The sequence below is a fragment of the Parus major genome, chromosome 15 (assembly GCF_001522545.3).
Source record: "Parus major isolate Abel chromosome 15, Parus_major1.1, whole genome shotgun sequence".
Lineage (NCBI taxonomy): Eukaryota > Metazoa > Chordata > Aves > Passeriformes > Paridae > Parus > Parus major.
Window position 1 is genome coordinate 2,522,655 of NC_031784.1, and position 14,646 is coordinate 2,537,300.

At 53.5% G+C, this 14,646-nt stretch overlaps 1 protein-coding gene across 2 annotated transcripts; it reads left to right on the plus strand.

The window, feature by feature from the left end:
• The first annotated feature begins 404 nt into the window (after positions 1-404).
• Positions 405-13,882, plus strand: ABCB9 (ATP binding cassette subfamily B member 9). Of its 2 annotated transcripts, none has more exons than XM_015643809.3 (12): positions 405-506; positions 1,989-2,680; positions 3,041-3,155; positions 3,616-3,746; positions 4,769-4,974; positions 5,367-5,564; positions 7,118-7,246; positions 8,376-8,564; positions 9,093-9,266; positions 10,676-10,835; positions 10,926-11,062; positions 12,130-13,882. In XM_015643809.3, the coding sequence occupies exons 2-12, from the start codon at positions 2,068-2,070 to the stop codon at positions 12,466-12,468; spliced, it is 2,391 nt and encodes a 796-aa protein (XP_015499295.1). In that variant the 5' UTR covers positions 405-506; positions 1,989-2,067; the 3' UTR covers positions 12,469-13,882. The 2 variants fall into 2 exon arrangements, with proteins under 2 accessions (XP_015499295.1, XP_015499296.1); XM_015643810.3 differs by lacking the exon at positions 405-506 and adding an exon at positions 722-1,219.
• Positions 13,883-14,646: the final 764 nt, after the last annotated feature.

Below are 14,646 nucleotides of genomic sequence, written 5' to 3' on the forward strand. Positions count from 1 at the left end.
GGATTTCTTCAAAGTGGATCCCTCTGTGTTAGGGGTTAATTAAACCCCCACCTAACCCCTCTTTAAGGGTTAACTTAAAGTATTATTTCGAGTTCTTATCCCGGTTGCTTTTGAGCCAATTCCTATGTTGTATTTTCCCTCTTTACTGCAGAAATTACATAGAACCAATAAAATAATCTTAAAAATTTAAGAACATGTATATTTGGAGAGGATAAAAAACCTTCTAAGGTGGGGAAAACTCTGGGACCGCCTTTGCCGCGTCGCGGCGAGGTTTACCGGGACGGGGCGGAGCGGGGGGACCGGGAACCCCCACCTCGAACCCCGAATTTTTGGGGTCCCCGGTGCCGCTGACCGGTCCGGCCGTGGGCGGAGCCGGGCGCGCGCCGCAGGAGGGGCGTGGTCGGGGGCGTGGCCACAGCAGAGCCACGCCCAGCAGCGACCTTGTTCCCGGGACGCGCCGCCGCCGGTCCGAGCGGGCTGAGCCGCCGATCCCCGAGCCGCCGCCGGTAAGAGCCGTCCGGGCGGGCCGAGGCTGAGCCGCTCGGAAGGGGGGAGCCGTGTGTGTGTGTGTTCGGCCGGGGTACGGCGGGCACGGCCCTTCCCGGGTGTCTCTCACCTCGCCTCGGGACGTTCTCCTACGCGGGGAAGGCTGGGTGCGAGTGGGGACCTTGGGCGGCTCCAGCTCGGGGGTTTGGGGACGTTGCTGCGGGTGGTGGGGAGCTGCGGTGGCTGCCTCCTACTCCTCCTCCTCCTTCTTTTCTTTCTCCTCCTCCTCCATGGGCCGAATCCGCGCAGCTTTGCAGCGGATGGCAGCAGCGAGCACCCTGGGAAGCGTGTCCTGCTCCTCCCTGGCCCCGCTGCTCTGCTTGGCCTCCATCCCTCCTTCCCCACCCACCCCGTAAACCGCCGTGCTTCCCCAAATTGCAGCCTCTGCCTCGTTTTCCTCCGCTTTTTAGCTTTTTATCCCACTTGCCCGGCCGCAGAGCAGCTCTCGCCCGAGGGCGCAGCTTGTCCGGTGCCAAGGGCTGCCCTTCGTCCCGGTGGTTTGGTTTTGGGGGGCTGCGCTCACGCAGGCCGGAGCGTGGCCGGCACACGGCATCCCTTGCTCGGTGCCGCCCGCACTGTGCACCGTCACCAGCTGCTGACCCAGCACAAATTTCGGGATCGGGTACCTCCCTCTTGCCAATGCGTGGCTCCTCAGGGCATGGCACCGGAGCAGGTGAGCGGCTCGGCTTAGAGCAAGTCGAGCTTTCTGCCCTTTCCCGTGTCCATTCAGAACCTGCCGGACAGAACCCCGGGCCACAGCAAAGGCAGCGTCCCCCCCGTCCCGGAGCCTTCATCTCCCGCGGGACGCAGCTCTGGAATTCCAACCCGTTTTTAATTTCCTCTCGGGATTTTTGTTGTGTCATTGAACTGCACGCTGACTAAACAGCGGGTTTAGTGGGCTACCCTGAATTAATATCCAAGAGGGCTGGGGACAGTAAGGTGTGACAAGCTGCAGTACCTATGGTTTAGTCTTATTTTGATGAGGGGGATGCATTATAGAACTGATCTGCTCCCCTGTCTGCTTTCCTACAGTTTTGACTGCTTAGTTTCAGCTTTGTCTTGGGAAAGGTGGGCAGGGACTCTGGGACCATGACTGTCCAAGTTTACAGGGCTCTGTAGGGCAGGACACGTGGCTGCACAGATGTCGTGGCAGCACTCAGCAGCCGCCACAGCAAGTGGGGACAAAGATTCCCATCGGGATGTGCAGACTTCTGCTTTGGGATTCAGGATGGGTGAAGGCATCCAGGAGGGAAGTTTGTCTGTGCTGCTCATTTAATGAAATACCTTGGGCCGTGTGTGGGAGGGGAGGGATGTGCAGGCAGTGTTGCCTGGCATTGGGATAGGTTGGTAGGGAACTGGCACGGTTGTCCCCCCATCCTGCTTCCCTTTCCCTGCCTCCTCCCTGGGGTAAATAACCCCATCTCCCTCTTCTAACTCTGCAGCAGAGGCCGACATGAGCAGATCCTTCCAGTGTTAGGGCTGCCCCTCACCACGTCAGTGACTCCCAGCCCAGCGACGAGGATGCGTGCCTGGAAGGCGGTGGCCAGCACGCTGGCGCTCAGCGGGGCCGATGTGGTGGTCACCACGCTGCTCTACACCCATGGCCAGGGTGGCCGGAATGTCCTGCAGGATCTGCGGCACTTCAACATCTTCAACTCGCTGCTGGACATCTGGGGGGGCTGCCTGTACCGCAGCTGTGTGCTGCTGGGGGCTGCCATCGGCGTGGCCACCAACACAGCCTACGGCCCCCGGCGCCTCAGGGCATCGCGGACCTTCATCGCCGTCGTCTGCCTCCTCATGGGCATCTACATGATGGTGAAGCTGCTGCTCTACTCGGAGGTGCGGAAGACCATCAGGGACCCCTGGTTCTGGGGGCTCTTTGCCTGGACCTACGTGGCGCTGGCGGCCACCTTCGGGCTGTGGCAGCTGCTGGCTTGTGTCACCTCCTCCCGCGAGGCGCTGGGGCCCGGCTCCGAGTCCCGTGCCGAGGTGGAGGAGAGCTGTGATGGAGGCACCCCGAGGGACAAGAGGGAGGAGGCAGCAGGTCCCACCATCCATAAACTGCTGTCCTACACCAAGCCGGATGCCTTCTTCTTGGGCATTGCCTCCTTCTTCCTCCTTGTGGCTGCCTTGGGTGAGTGAAGGGACCAGGAGGGCCATGTTGTGCTCCCATCCTCGCCAGGAGGGACGGAGGAACCATGGTGCTGGGGCTTGGAAGAACCTTAGGACGTCTTTTTCTGGGGGGTGCTGGGTGGCACGTGCTGCATGGGGTGGGTGAAAAATCCAGTGGGGCAAAACCAAATGCAACAGGAGATAAAACACACTGGGAGTGCGACATCTGCACATGCCACGCTCGCAGGGAGTATTGTGTGATGGCCAAGTATCTCTGTGGCGGGAATGGGGTTGTCCACAGGCTGTCACAGTTGGGAATACAAGTTCTGTGCAAGTTCCATGCAGTGGGGCTGAACCTCCATGTCCTGTGCTTGTCCTGCAGGAGAGACCTTCCTGCCCTACTACACAGGGCTGGCCATCGATGGCATTGTGGTGCAGAAGAGCATGGATCGCTTCTCCACGGCAGTGCTGGTCATGTCGCTGCTCGCCATAGGAAGGTAATCCAGGGGCTGGATTTGGCCCTGGCAAGGAGTTTGGGGTTTTCCCACAGGAGCTCGTGGTGATGGTAGGCACAGGCACTCACTCCACCAGCTCTCTGCCACACCCCAGGGATGTGCTGTGAATTCTCTGCGCTGTCACGATGCAGAGAGGCATCTGGCAGTCACGAGGCCTTTGTGTAGCCCTTCATGTCCATCTGCTGGAGGTGGGGGAGCAGGAATGAACACAGGGAATGGGTTCCCTGGGGAATGCTGTTCCAGCAGTGTTGTGTTCCCTCCCAAAGCTTGTGACTACTGTGATTAGGACCAGCCACCACTGTGCTGGTGGCACCCAGGAGAGGTGTGGGCTGGTGATAAGTGATGTCAGCACTGCCCAGGCCCTTGGCCCGGCGTGGGGGTGTTTGTGTTGCTGAGAGGGTTTTGTGTCCATGGCTCTATAACGTTTCTTATCTGCAATTAGCTCATTTGCCGCAGGTATCCGGGGCGGCGTTTTTACGCTCATCTTTGCAAGACTGAACATCCGCCTTCGCAACTGCCTCTTCAGGTCGCTGGTGTCTCAGGAGATGAGTTTTTTTGATGAGAATCGCACAGGTTGGTTCCTCTCTCCCCTGGATTTGCTCTAACCCCTCTATCCCATCCCAGATTTTTTCCCCTTGGCTTGCTCTACTGTCATACAGCAGACTGGGGGCAGCCAGAGGTGGTGCCCACATGCTCGTGGTTAGAAATAGAGGCAGAAAGTTCTTCCCTTTCTGTGGCCTCCCAGCCTGGGAATGTCCCATTGCCACCCATCAGCCTGGCATCCAGAAGTCCCACCCCCAAAACTCCCATTTCCTTCCTCCCATCAGAGCCTGCTGGTGGGCTGCTCTCCAGCTCTGCTCCTTTCCGTGACACCTTAGATGTGTGAGGCTTGCTGGATGTGCTTGTTGCTTTCCCCGCTTGAAGTTCAGTCCTGTCCCGGTCCCAGGCCATGCCACTCTGGTGTAACTTTCACACATTTAATTTTGTCTCAGTGGTATTTTTAGTTTTGAGGCTGTTGCTGTATTTAGCAGTCACTGCACAGTGCCTTGGTAGCTGAGGACAACAGAAGTGGGATACGGGTAACCCTGGGCTTGCACAAAAGCATGGGAATTCAGCTGGGCTCAAACACAGGCCAAGGATTTAGGCGTTCAGTGTGATGTTTGCTGGCTGTAAAACTCAGCTCCACCAAAAGGCACCGCCAGAGCTTCATCCCTTGGTAGCTGGACCCATGTCCTCAGGTCTCTTGGGTCAGCTCCAGGCTGTGGACTGTGTGTGGCCTGTGAGCTGCCCTCCAGCACAGGATGCTGCCACAGTCCCCTCTGCTGTCCCACAGCCACCCTTGGTGACCCAGGGATGTAGCTTCTGCCTTCAGGTGCCACCTCCTGCTCCTCGTGCATGCAGCAATCCAAGCTCCTCTGTTTTGCTTTGCATCCACAGTGGTGGAGAGTTGCCCCCCTTCCGTGCCACCCTTCAGACCCCCAGCTGGTTGGATGGGGAGCTCTATCTGGCCCCTGGGATGTGGGACACAGTTAGGCAGTGACCTGCCATGATGACACGTCCCTGCTCTCCCCTTCCCTGACCCCTTGTTGCTGCAGGGGACGTCATCTCCCGCCTGACGTCGGACACGACCATCGTGAGCGACCTGGTCTCCCAGAACATCAACATCTTCCTGCGCAACGTGGTGAAGGCCACGGGTGTGATCTTCTTTATGTTCAGCCTCTCCTGGAAGCTGTCCCTGGTCACCTTCATGGGCTTCCCCATCATCATGCTGGTGTCTGATGTCTATGGGAAGTACTACCAGGTAGGCAGGAGCAGGTCTGGGATGGTCTCCTTGTGAAGCCACCAAGGAGCTTGTGGGTGGCCTTGGAGCCAGTGGGAGTTATGCTGGAGTGGTGCTGGAGGGTTTTGCTACCAGCAGTGGGAGCAGGTTGGTCACACTAAACCTCTATGGGCAGATAGGTGTAGCCTGGGCTCTTGCCTTGCTTCATGCCCAGGAGTGGAAGCATCTTAGGTCTGATAGAAGAAGTGGCTGGGCTGTGGAATGTCCTGTATGCATCTGCCTGTCCTCGTGCCATCTCTCCTCCCGCTTTGGAGTCACTTGGTGGGGTCTCAGACCTCGGGGCGAGTGGAGAGATGTGCCACGGGCAGCCTGGCAGCCGCTGAGCTCCCTCTGCCTCCCTCTGCTCCCTGCAGAAGCTCTCCAAGGACGTGCAGAGCGCTCTGGCCAAGGCAAACAACACAGCTGAGGAGACCATCTCTGCCATGAAGACCGTCCGCAGCTTCGCCAACGAGGAGACGGAGGCCAACGTGTACTGGCAGAAGCTGCAGCAGGTGTACAAGCTCAACAAGCGGGAGGCCATGGCTTACACCTACTACGTCTGGTCCAGCGGGGTAGGTGGATGGCCCTGGGGCTGGGATGGGCAGGGAAAGCTCTCCAGATCCCAAAGCACACGTGGTTCTCCTCCACTTCCAGGGAACTCTGTGGGGTGAGCCCAGCCCTGCTGTCTGCTGCTAGTAATCCCCGGGCTCTTGATCATTTGTTATTTTCATCCGTCAAAAACTACATCCCGTTCCGCCGCGAGGCAGCGTTGTGTCATTCCGTGGAACCGTCTGTTTTCCCCTGCAAATGGGGCAATAATTGATAAGAGCTGAAGGTCGTGGAGCAGCCCATGCCTGCGTGGTGCTGCAGTGCGTGCCTGTGCCAGCTCCGCTCCGGGGCTCCGGCTGGGAACAGCCGCGGCGTTGGTTGAGCTTCTGCTCGGGAACGGAGATTTTCTGCGTGTGGGTGGTGGCAGGGGGAGGCTTCTGGGCTTTGGCTTTGGGATTTTTTTATTTCCCCCCTGCAAAAATGCTTTTTCATCGTTTAACACCAGATGGTTTGGGACTTCTCCAGCGTCGGCAAAACCCTCACGTGAGGCTGCCCTTGTCCCTGCACGTTCAGGGATCGAGGCAGTCGCTGGTGAAGGGTCTGTGAGTTATGGTGCCTTCGTGCAGCTCTGAGAGACTTTATGGCTTCCCAAATCTGCAGACAAAATGGGAGCATTATTAGCATTGTTTTTGGGCTCCCAGGTGAAGCTGGAGCATGAACTGGGTTGACACTGGTCTTGACAAATCTAAGAAGGCAAAAGCCCTCAAAAACTGCTCCTGCAGGGCTCACGTAGAAAAAGGACAATGGATAAAGCTCAGCATTGGTAGAGTCTTTCTTGGAAGGAATGTAGGAGCTTAAGATCAGAGCATGGCAGAGCTGTAGAGGAACCATTTTTTTCCCCTGTATTTTTGTCTGTGTAAATTTACAGCCTCTTCTGGTCCCACAGGGCTCCAGGGCATCGTTTCTTTTTGGAGCACCTTGGTAGCATGGAACAAAACCAGCTGAATAAAAGGGGCTGGTATTTGTCACATCAGAGCTGATCTGTCTCCTTTCTAGAGTAGGTGGTCCCCCCCTCCACTGACTTCAGACGACAGCTGGGGTTATGCTTCAGGGACTTGTACAGGCAAGGAGGATATTCTGCATTAACTCCTGGCTTGATTTTGTGTTCTAAATTAAAATGTGTCACACTCATAGAACAGACAGTTTATTTTAGTGGTGAGGTGACTGCATGTCTTGGATAATTTGAACACAGATTATTATGCTTGAGGGTCTTAGAGAGAAGTTCATGAGATGTTCTGTTATTTCAGATAAATTCTGCCTCCTTGGCTGTTGTACCTTGGGACTTGTTTTGTTGAAAGATATCTGTCCAGCTCCTTAAATCAGCCCATGTACTTGAGTTGTTTTTCTCATTTTCATGCTCGCTCCTAGGGCTGTCAGCTGCACTGTCAGAAATCCTCAGCTCAGGGCTCAAAGAATAAATGTCAGCACATGAAGCTTGGGCTGTTGTGTGAGTAATGACAAAGGCACCAAAATATCCATTGTCCTTGCTGATTCTGGGGTGTTTTCTTGTTTTCAGCTGACTCTGCTGGTGGTCCAGGTCAGCATCCTTTACTATGGTGGGCACCTTGTGATCTCTGGGCAAATGACGAGTGGAAACCTGATATCCTTCATCATTTATGAGTTTGTCTTGGGAGACTGCATGGAGGTGAGTCAGTTTTAGCAGGGGATCCCAGAATGGGTTGGGTTGGAAGGGACCTTAAAGACCATCTCATTCCAACTCCCTGCCATGGACAGGGACACCTTCCACACCTTCCCAGGTTGCTCCAAGTCTCCTCCAACCTGGCCTTGGACACTTCCATGGGTGGGGCAGCCACAGCTTCTCTGGGCATCCTGTACCAGGGCCTCCCCACACTCTGACATGTTTCAAGAGGGTGTTTATCTCCCAGAAGGTTCCAGGGCAGTTGCAGACATAGATCCAGTGCTGACTTTCCCATGACACATTTCTTTGGTGCTGTGGCACTGCCAGAAGGGGGATCTCCCCACTGCTCCCCGTTCCTCCCCTGCTGTGGTCTCACAACCTTCATGTTCCTGAATCCCCCAAAAAGGCAACTGGGACCAGAGGGGTCAGGCTGGCCTTGCTGAAGGGCAGAGCCCTGGCAGCCTGCCAAGCACATTTCCTGGCATGAAGAATGAAGGGATTACAAAGCTGCCTGTTAAATTTCAGGCTTCATTAAAAACTTAATTATATATATTTTTTTTTTCCTTTCCCTGGAATAGGCTGCAAGCTGCTGCCTTGGCTGCACATTAGCAAGATGGGATTGTGGGTGGGATGGTAAAGCCCACCCAGGGCTGCCTTCCCCTTGCAGAGGCATAAGCTTGGCTAATCCAGGCAGGAATGATCCAGTCGAGGTTTCCTCACAGCCAAGTGTGGTTTTGGTGGTGCTTCAGCCTCTGTGCAGGGACAGAGCAGAGCTAGAGGCAGCTTGCCCAGCTCTCACCATATGTTCAGATGACTGCAGGCTCTGGTGGGGTTTCCAGGCTGTGGTTTTGGTGTGGATTTAGTTTGGTTTGGGGGGTTTTTTACCCTCCTGCTGGGAGGGACAGTTACAGTACAAACTGTTCTGCAGCTCTGGATTTAATATTGAAAAATGCCCTTTCCCTGGGTTGTCCATTCCCAACAGAAGAGGAAGAGTTTTCTTTTCCTTTGTCTGATGACTGCAGTCAATGTCAGGTGATGAGAGACCCGGGAATGCTTCAGCCATTGTTCTTACAAGTGGCGCTGGCTGATTTCCCCATCACTTGGGAGGATCTCACCGCTGCCTCCTCCCTTCCAGTCCATCGGCTCCGTGTACAGCGGCCTCATGCAGGGAGTGGGAGCTGCTGAGAAGGTCTTTGAGTTCATTGACCGCAAGCCCACGATGGTGCACGACGGCTCCCTGGCCCCAGATCATGTGGATGGGAAGGTGGAGTTCAGGAATGTGACCTTTTCCTACCGCACTCGCTCCGCAACGCAGGTTCTCCAGGTGAGCCCTGTGGGCACTGCACACTCCCAGCACCACGTGCTGCCAGAACCAAACCCCAGCCCGTGGGGAGTGGCAGCTGCCCGGCAGAGATGTGCAAAGGCAGGCTCAGTGCGTGCTGGAAAACAGATTAAAAGGAGCAGCGGGTGTTTAGGGCTGGCCTTCCTTACAAGGAATGAGATTTATTAATAAAACCCTTGTTCCCCGCTCAGGCATTAAACATGTCAGCGTGGTACAGGGCTTTGTGCCAAGCTGCCTCAGACTGTTTCCATGGGAGAGGGACTGGGATCATGAGGCAGGGGGAAGCAGCAAAGAGGTCAGCTTGCTTTCTAGAGGACCTGCTACATCAGCAGGCAAATCTGAAGCAATTTGGAGGCTTTTTGCTTCCTCAGAGCCAGGAGAAATGGCTGATGTGGCACATCACCAAGGCAAAGGGTCACTCTGGCCAGATTCTGGCTACTTCTCTTGTGTAGTGTCCCAGGACATTGAGAAAAGCCTGGAGCTGAGCACGCTCTCCCATCCATGTTGCAGAACGTGTCCTTCACCCTGCACCCCGGCAAAGTGACAGCGCTGGTGGGTCCTTCAGGGAGTGGGAAGAGCTCCTGTGTCAACATCCTGGAGAACTTCTACCCTCTGCAGGACGGGCAGGTGCTGCTGGATGGGCGTCCCATTAACATGTACGATCACAAGTACCTGCACTCCGTGGTACGAGCGACTGATACGTGTCTTCTGGTTGTGATCCCTGTGTTCTGCTTAGCCCAGTTCCCACCTGCAGGGCTCAGAGGGGATGCATGGCACTGCTGCACGTTGCTTTGGACTTGATCTGGCAGCTTCAGAAATGTCCAGAAAGCTGGAGGTTGGAAGTGGTCCAAGAAATTAATTTGGATAATTTGTGGGGGTGGAAGGGAAAGGGAGGGAGGGTGGTTTCAAGGGGAAGGCGAAGCCTTCCAAAAACAGAACAAAAACCATGTTTTGTTTGGTATTTTTTGGCCAACACAGTAGAAATATGTTTTTGGCTGTTGGCTTAATTATCATCTAAATTGGGTTTGGAAAAAAGAGTTTTGCATTCCTTCAGCAATTTCTACCTTAAGATCTTACAGTAATTCCCAGCTAATGGGGAGTTAAATCTCTCAGGATCCTCAGACAGCAGCTGGAACACCAGAAGGGCTGGTGCTTTGCCTAGGAGAGGGGTGCAGGCCCCTTAGCTCTCATCTGTGTGTCAGCAGAGATCAGCCTTCATCTCTGCAAGTAACTGCCTCCTTTGTTTGCCCCCAGAGCAAATGGCCTCAGCAGCCAGCAGGAAAACCTGAAAACAATTGATCAGAGACAGGCTGGAAAGCCAAAGTCACTGTGACTAATTTACATTCCCTGCCCGTACGGAGCAAAAATCAAAGGCCAAGCAAGTCTTTCAGTTTAGAAAGCCTGGTGTGGTGTTAGGAGCATGGAAAGAAGTCAATTAAAATATGACCGTGTCTCCCTGGCTCTCTCATGCAAAATTCTGAGTAATAGTTTGAAAGGTTTGATTTATGCCAATATCAAGGGTTTGATAAAGCAGCTGAACGTGAGAGTGAACAGCCATGGCTGTAAGGCAGGACAGGGAGACTGTTGCTAAGCAATTAAGGAATTGCAGCAGTTACATCCCTAACTTGCTCATTTGGGATTAAAAGATGCAAGAGGGCTCATTCACACAGCCCAAGTGTGATTACTGGCCTTGAAAGGAAAATCAGCAAGGGCCTGGGAGAGGGTCTCTCCAGCCTGACTTATCCCAGCAACTGATTTTCCATTCTGGGAAAAGCAAACAGTGATGGGAATAACAGATCTGGAGCAAAACCACAGCAGGCTTTAGGAGGGGGAAGCCCATCCCAGAAGCCAACGTGCCAGCATTGCATCAGGTTTCTTTCCTGCAAAATGGCTTTCCAGCAGAAGATGCAAACTGGGCACCATGATGTTGGCATCCTCACTGGGAGCTCACCTTGAGAACTTCTATGTCTTGGTTAATGACATTTCTGTATCTTGATCTTGGTCCTTACTCAGCAGGAACAAATATCAATGGTTCGAGATATCGTGCAGTGCATCTTCTGCTCCTGATCCCTGCTCTCCCTTGCTTCCTGCAGATCTCCCTGGTGAGCCAGGAGCCCGTGCTGTTCGCCCGCTCCATTGCAGATAATATTTCCTATGGCTTAACTTCTGCCTCCTTCGAGTCAGTGGTTCAGGCTGCCCAAAAGGCCAATGCCCACAACTTCATCACCGAGCTCCAGGACGGCTACCACACAGGTACCCACCCACTGCCGGGCCTGGCAGCTGCACTTCCTGGCAGCTCTTGGTTTCTATTTTGACCCCTTCCTCTCTCCCTTGACCCAACAGAGGCAGGTGAAAAAGGAGCTCAGCTGTCGGGTGGGCAGAAGCAGAGAGTGGCCATTGCCAGGGCCTTGATCCGAGCCCCTCCCATCCTCATCCTGGATGAAGCCACGAGCGCGCTGGATGCAGAGAGCGAGCACGCGGTGAGTGGGTGACCTGGGTGTTTGGGCCAAAGAGGGTTTGGAGGACAGACTGTAGCCTCAGTGTCCAGCCAGGGGATAAACCTGCTATTGACATGGTGCCATCAGAGGGTTGAGTAAAGCACTAATTCCGTGGCAGGAATTTGCTTCCAATGCTCTTATAGCCAGCAGGAAAGGAATAATTCCATGCTCACAGCAACCAATGCCTGACAAACCTGATGAGGAAGGGATCTTTGCTGATTTTTTTGTGTGGAGCGTGTTAATTGACATACAGAGATTCTGTGCAGCCTTTTAGGACAGGATACATATAAAATGAGGCTGCAGCAAGGAGGGTAGGACTGCCTGAGCTCAAATCCCAGCCAAGGCACCAAGGAAGCCACACTTGCAGGGAAAGCCTTGAGCATCCTGTGAACTGGTTTATCTGTCTGGGATGCGATGTACCAGCATCAGTTTGGCCTCCCTCATGCAATGACACAAGGGAAAGGCTGTTCAAGGCTGGGATTTCAGGATGTGCCTCCAGTTCCAGAGGACAAATCCTGCTGGGGCAGCGCAAGTGTCTGACCTTGGAGCAGCTTGCTGCCTCACAGGTCCTCAGTCACATGTGTGGTACCTGATGGCAGCCCAGGGCTGGTTTTGGCTACCCAGGGGTGTCAATGTGACATGTGCCTGATGGCCACCTGCCTGCCTTTAGACGTCAGTGCTATTGTCTCTTGACTGGGAAAAAAACCTGTCTTGTCTTGCCTTGATACACTCGGGAAAGAACCCTGCTTTTCTGAGCAGCTGCATTTGACCAGGTGTCGGCTCCCTGCAGTCTCTGCCAGCACCACGTGGCCTCCAAATTGGGGCCCCAGCTGTGACAAGTCCCAGCTTGCAGGATCAGACCTGTGTTCACAGCTCACCTGGCTGGGCTGAGATGGTCTTTGGGCTGGGAGCTGGGCTGGACATGCTGATGCTGGTAGTGCTGCAGGGAGCCAGAGGAGAGCACATCTCCTGTCCAGAGGTTTCTGGACACAGAGCACAAAGCCGCTGCTCTCCCAGTGCCAGGGCACTAACGCCTTTTCTCCCCACAGATTCAGCAGGCGATTTACGGCGACTTGCAGAACCACACGGTGCTTGTCATAGCTCACAGGCTGAGCACTGTGGAGAGGGCACACAACATCATTGTGCTGGACAAGGGCCGCGTGGTGCAGCAGGGCTCGCACAAGGAGCTGATGGAAGAAGGAGGCCTTTATTCCAAGCTGGTGCAGAGACAAATCCTGGGGCTGGAGGGGGGCGGCACGGACAGTGTCCAGCCTGCAGGCCGGGGGGATTCGGCCAGGGCGCCCGGCGGGCTGGAGGAGGAGTTCAGGATAGACCATTCCCTGCCGGCTGCGGCACAGGACGATTTCACCAACGCCGCTCCCAAGTGAGGGCGGCCGTGGCCGGCGCTCGGACGCTCCCTGGACGCTGGGACGGAGGTGGCAGAACGGCACCGCTGGCTCGCCCCACGTCACACACCCTGCACACCCAAACACACACCATAGAGCTTCCTGCAGGACGGGCCTGCGGGCACCTGCCAGCTGGCAAAACAGGGATTCACTGAGGGAGCTGGGTCTTTAGCAATTCTCAGCATTTCTACTGGGTTTCTTTTCTTACTACCAGTAACTCCTCTCGACCGGGACTTTTCTCCCATCGAGCTGCATGTGTAACTGCTATTAACTGTAATGGATGTCAAATGCATGCGTGGAGGGGAAGGTTGAAAACCCCTCCAGGAATTTCAGGGGGTGGCTTTTGTGGCTGGATAGAAAAAATGGTGACTGTAAAATAAGGTCCTGTTCCCTCTGTCAATCTATGGGGCTAATCCAAAGTTGGCTGAAGCCTGTAGGGAGTTCCCATTGGCTTTGGTGAAAACTGGATCACTCCCATGGAGCTGAATGCTGGGAGAGTTTTGCACTGAGTTGCCTGCAGGCTCAGGCTCTCAACCATTGCTGCTGAGCTTGTGTCACGTAGTGTCCATCCTTGCTGGGACAAGCCAGGGGACCGAGAGGCAGATGTTATTTCTGATTTGCTCTTGGTGCTTGGTGGGTGTTTGTTTTTAAGGACGAAATGTTTTACCATAACTGGGTTAGGTTTTGGGGCTTGGGGTTTTTTTGGTTTGATTTGTTTGTAGTTTTTTAACGTTATTTGTGTGCACTGTGCAATGTCTGTCTGGCTCCAGCATCCACTGAGAATTGGTCTGTTATTTCAGAATTTTTTTTTTAACTCACAACCCCGGTGCTGGTGTGAAAAAAAACCACTACTAAAGACAGACATAAAACACTAAAAGACAGCACTTTATAAATCCCACCAAAGCTTTGTTCAGCTTCAGGCCACACTAGCGACTTCACTGCATGGGAAATCTGTTCTGTCACGTTCCTTGAAGTCCAACTTCAGCTGCCTGAACTTTATAATGTGTTTTTTTGACTATAATTTATTTTAGTATGAGGGATAGAAAGAAATGTGTTGCTCCTAGCCTGTGGGGTAATGGCTCAGGCTTAATAGTGTTATCCTGCTATAGACTGGTGAAAAATCCTATGCAGCCAGGCAGGTGCTGTTTTAAAAATAGCATTTTTAGGGGAACACTGACTTCAGACTCTGCATAGTTAAGAAATTCTCTCAAGCACTTTAGCTCTCATGTTTTCTGATACTTGAATGCTGCTGCATTTTCCTTTCCAGCAGGTTTGCATTTTTGTTCTTGGCAATGTTTTGTTTTCATTTAGTGATGTTTTACAAACTCTAAATTTAGTGTCCTTGAGGAGGGATGCTCAAAAAAAATAAAATACTACCTCTGCCACTCAATGTCAAGCCTGTCTGGCTGGGGGTGTTTTTTGCTTTCTGGGTTTTCAAGGTAACATCTGACCAGAGACCACAGCTGAATGCAGCTGCTCTTGCACATGTTCTGGGGAATGACAAGAGGAGCCCACAGAGAAGGAGGTATGTAAAACACTTCAGCATCTGATAATGGCTGTGAGCCCAGCAGTGGGGATAATTCATTTCCATCCCGGATCCTGTTGGGTGTCAGTCTCCCAGGGAAGGACAGGCAGTCTAACCCATTCTCAAAGCACGGTGCTTCCTGACTGGAATCTTTTCAGCTGCTGGCTTTTGTGATATGATAACGATCTCTGCCTCAGAAGAAGAACAAGATCTCTTTTTGTTTTCCCTCCCTCCACTTAGGGAACCTGTGTGGTGCTCTGAACTCCTCAATCACCCCTTCAGTAAATGGCCAGGAGTTCCTGCTTGATGAAAATTTGCACTATGGGTATGAGGAGGTTGGGGGTTCCACCCAATGCTGACAGGCAAATGATTAATTCTGCATTTTTATCAGTATCTGAGAGCAAAATGTGGCCACCAGTTCATAGAAGTGGAATTAATTTCTGCTTAATTAAAAAACTAGGGGAAAAGCCGAATTGGTTTACCTGGGAACTAGGGAAGCCAGCTCACCCTGCAAAGTAGTGGTAGGACAATGATCATTAGTACATGAGATGCCAGGAAAAGAGAATTTGATTGTGTCCTGTGTGTCCCTCCTAGACAGGGCTGCAAAAAGGGAACTGGAGGATGCAATCAGATTA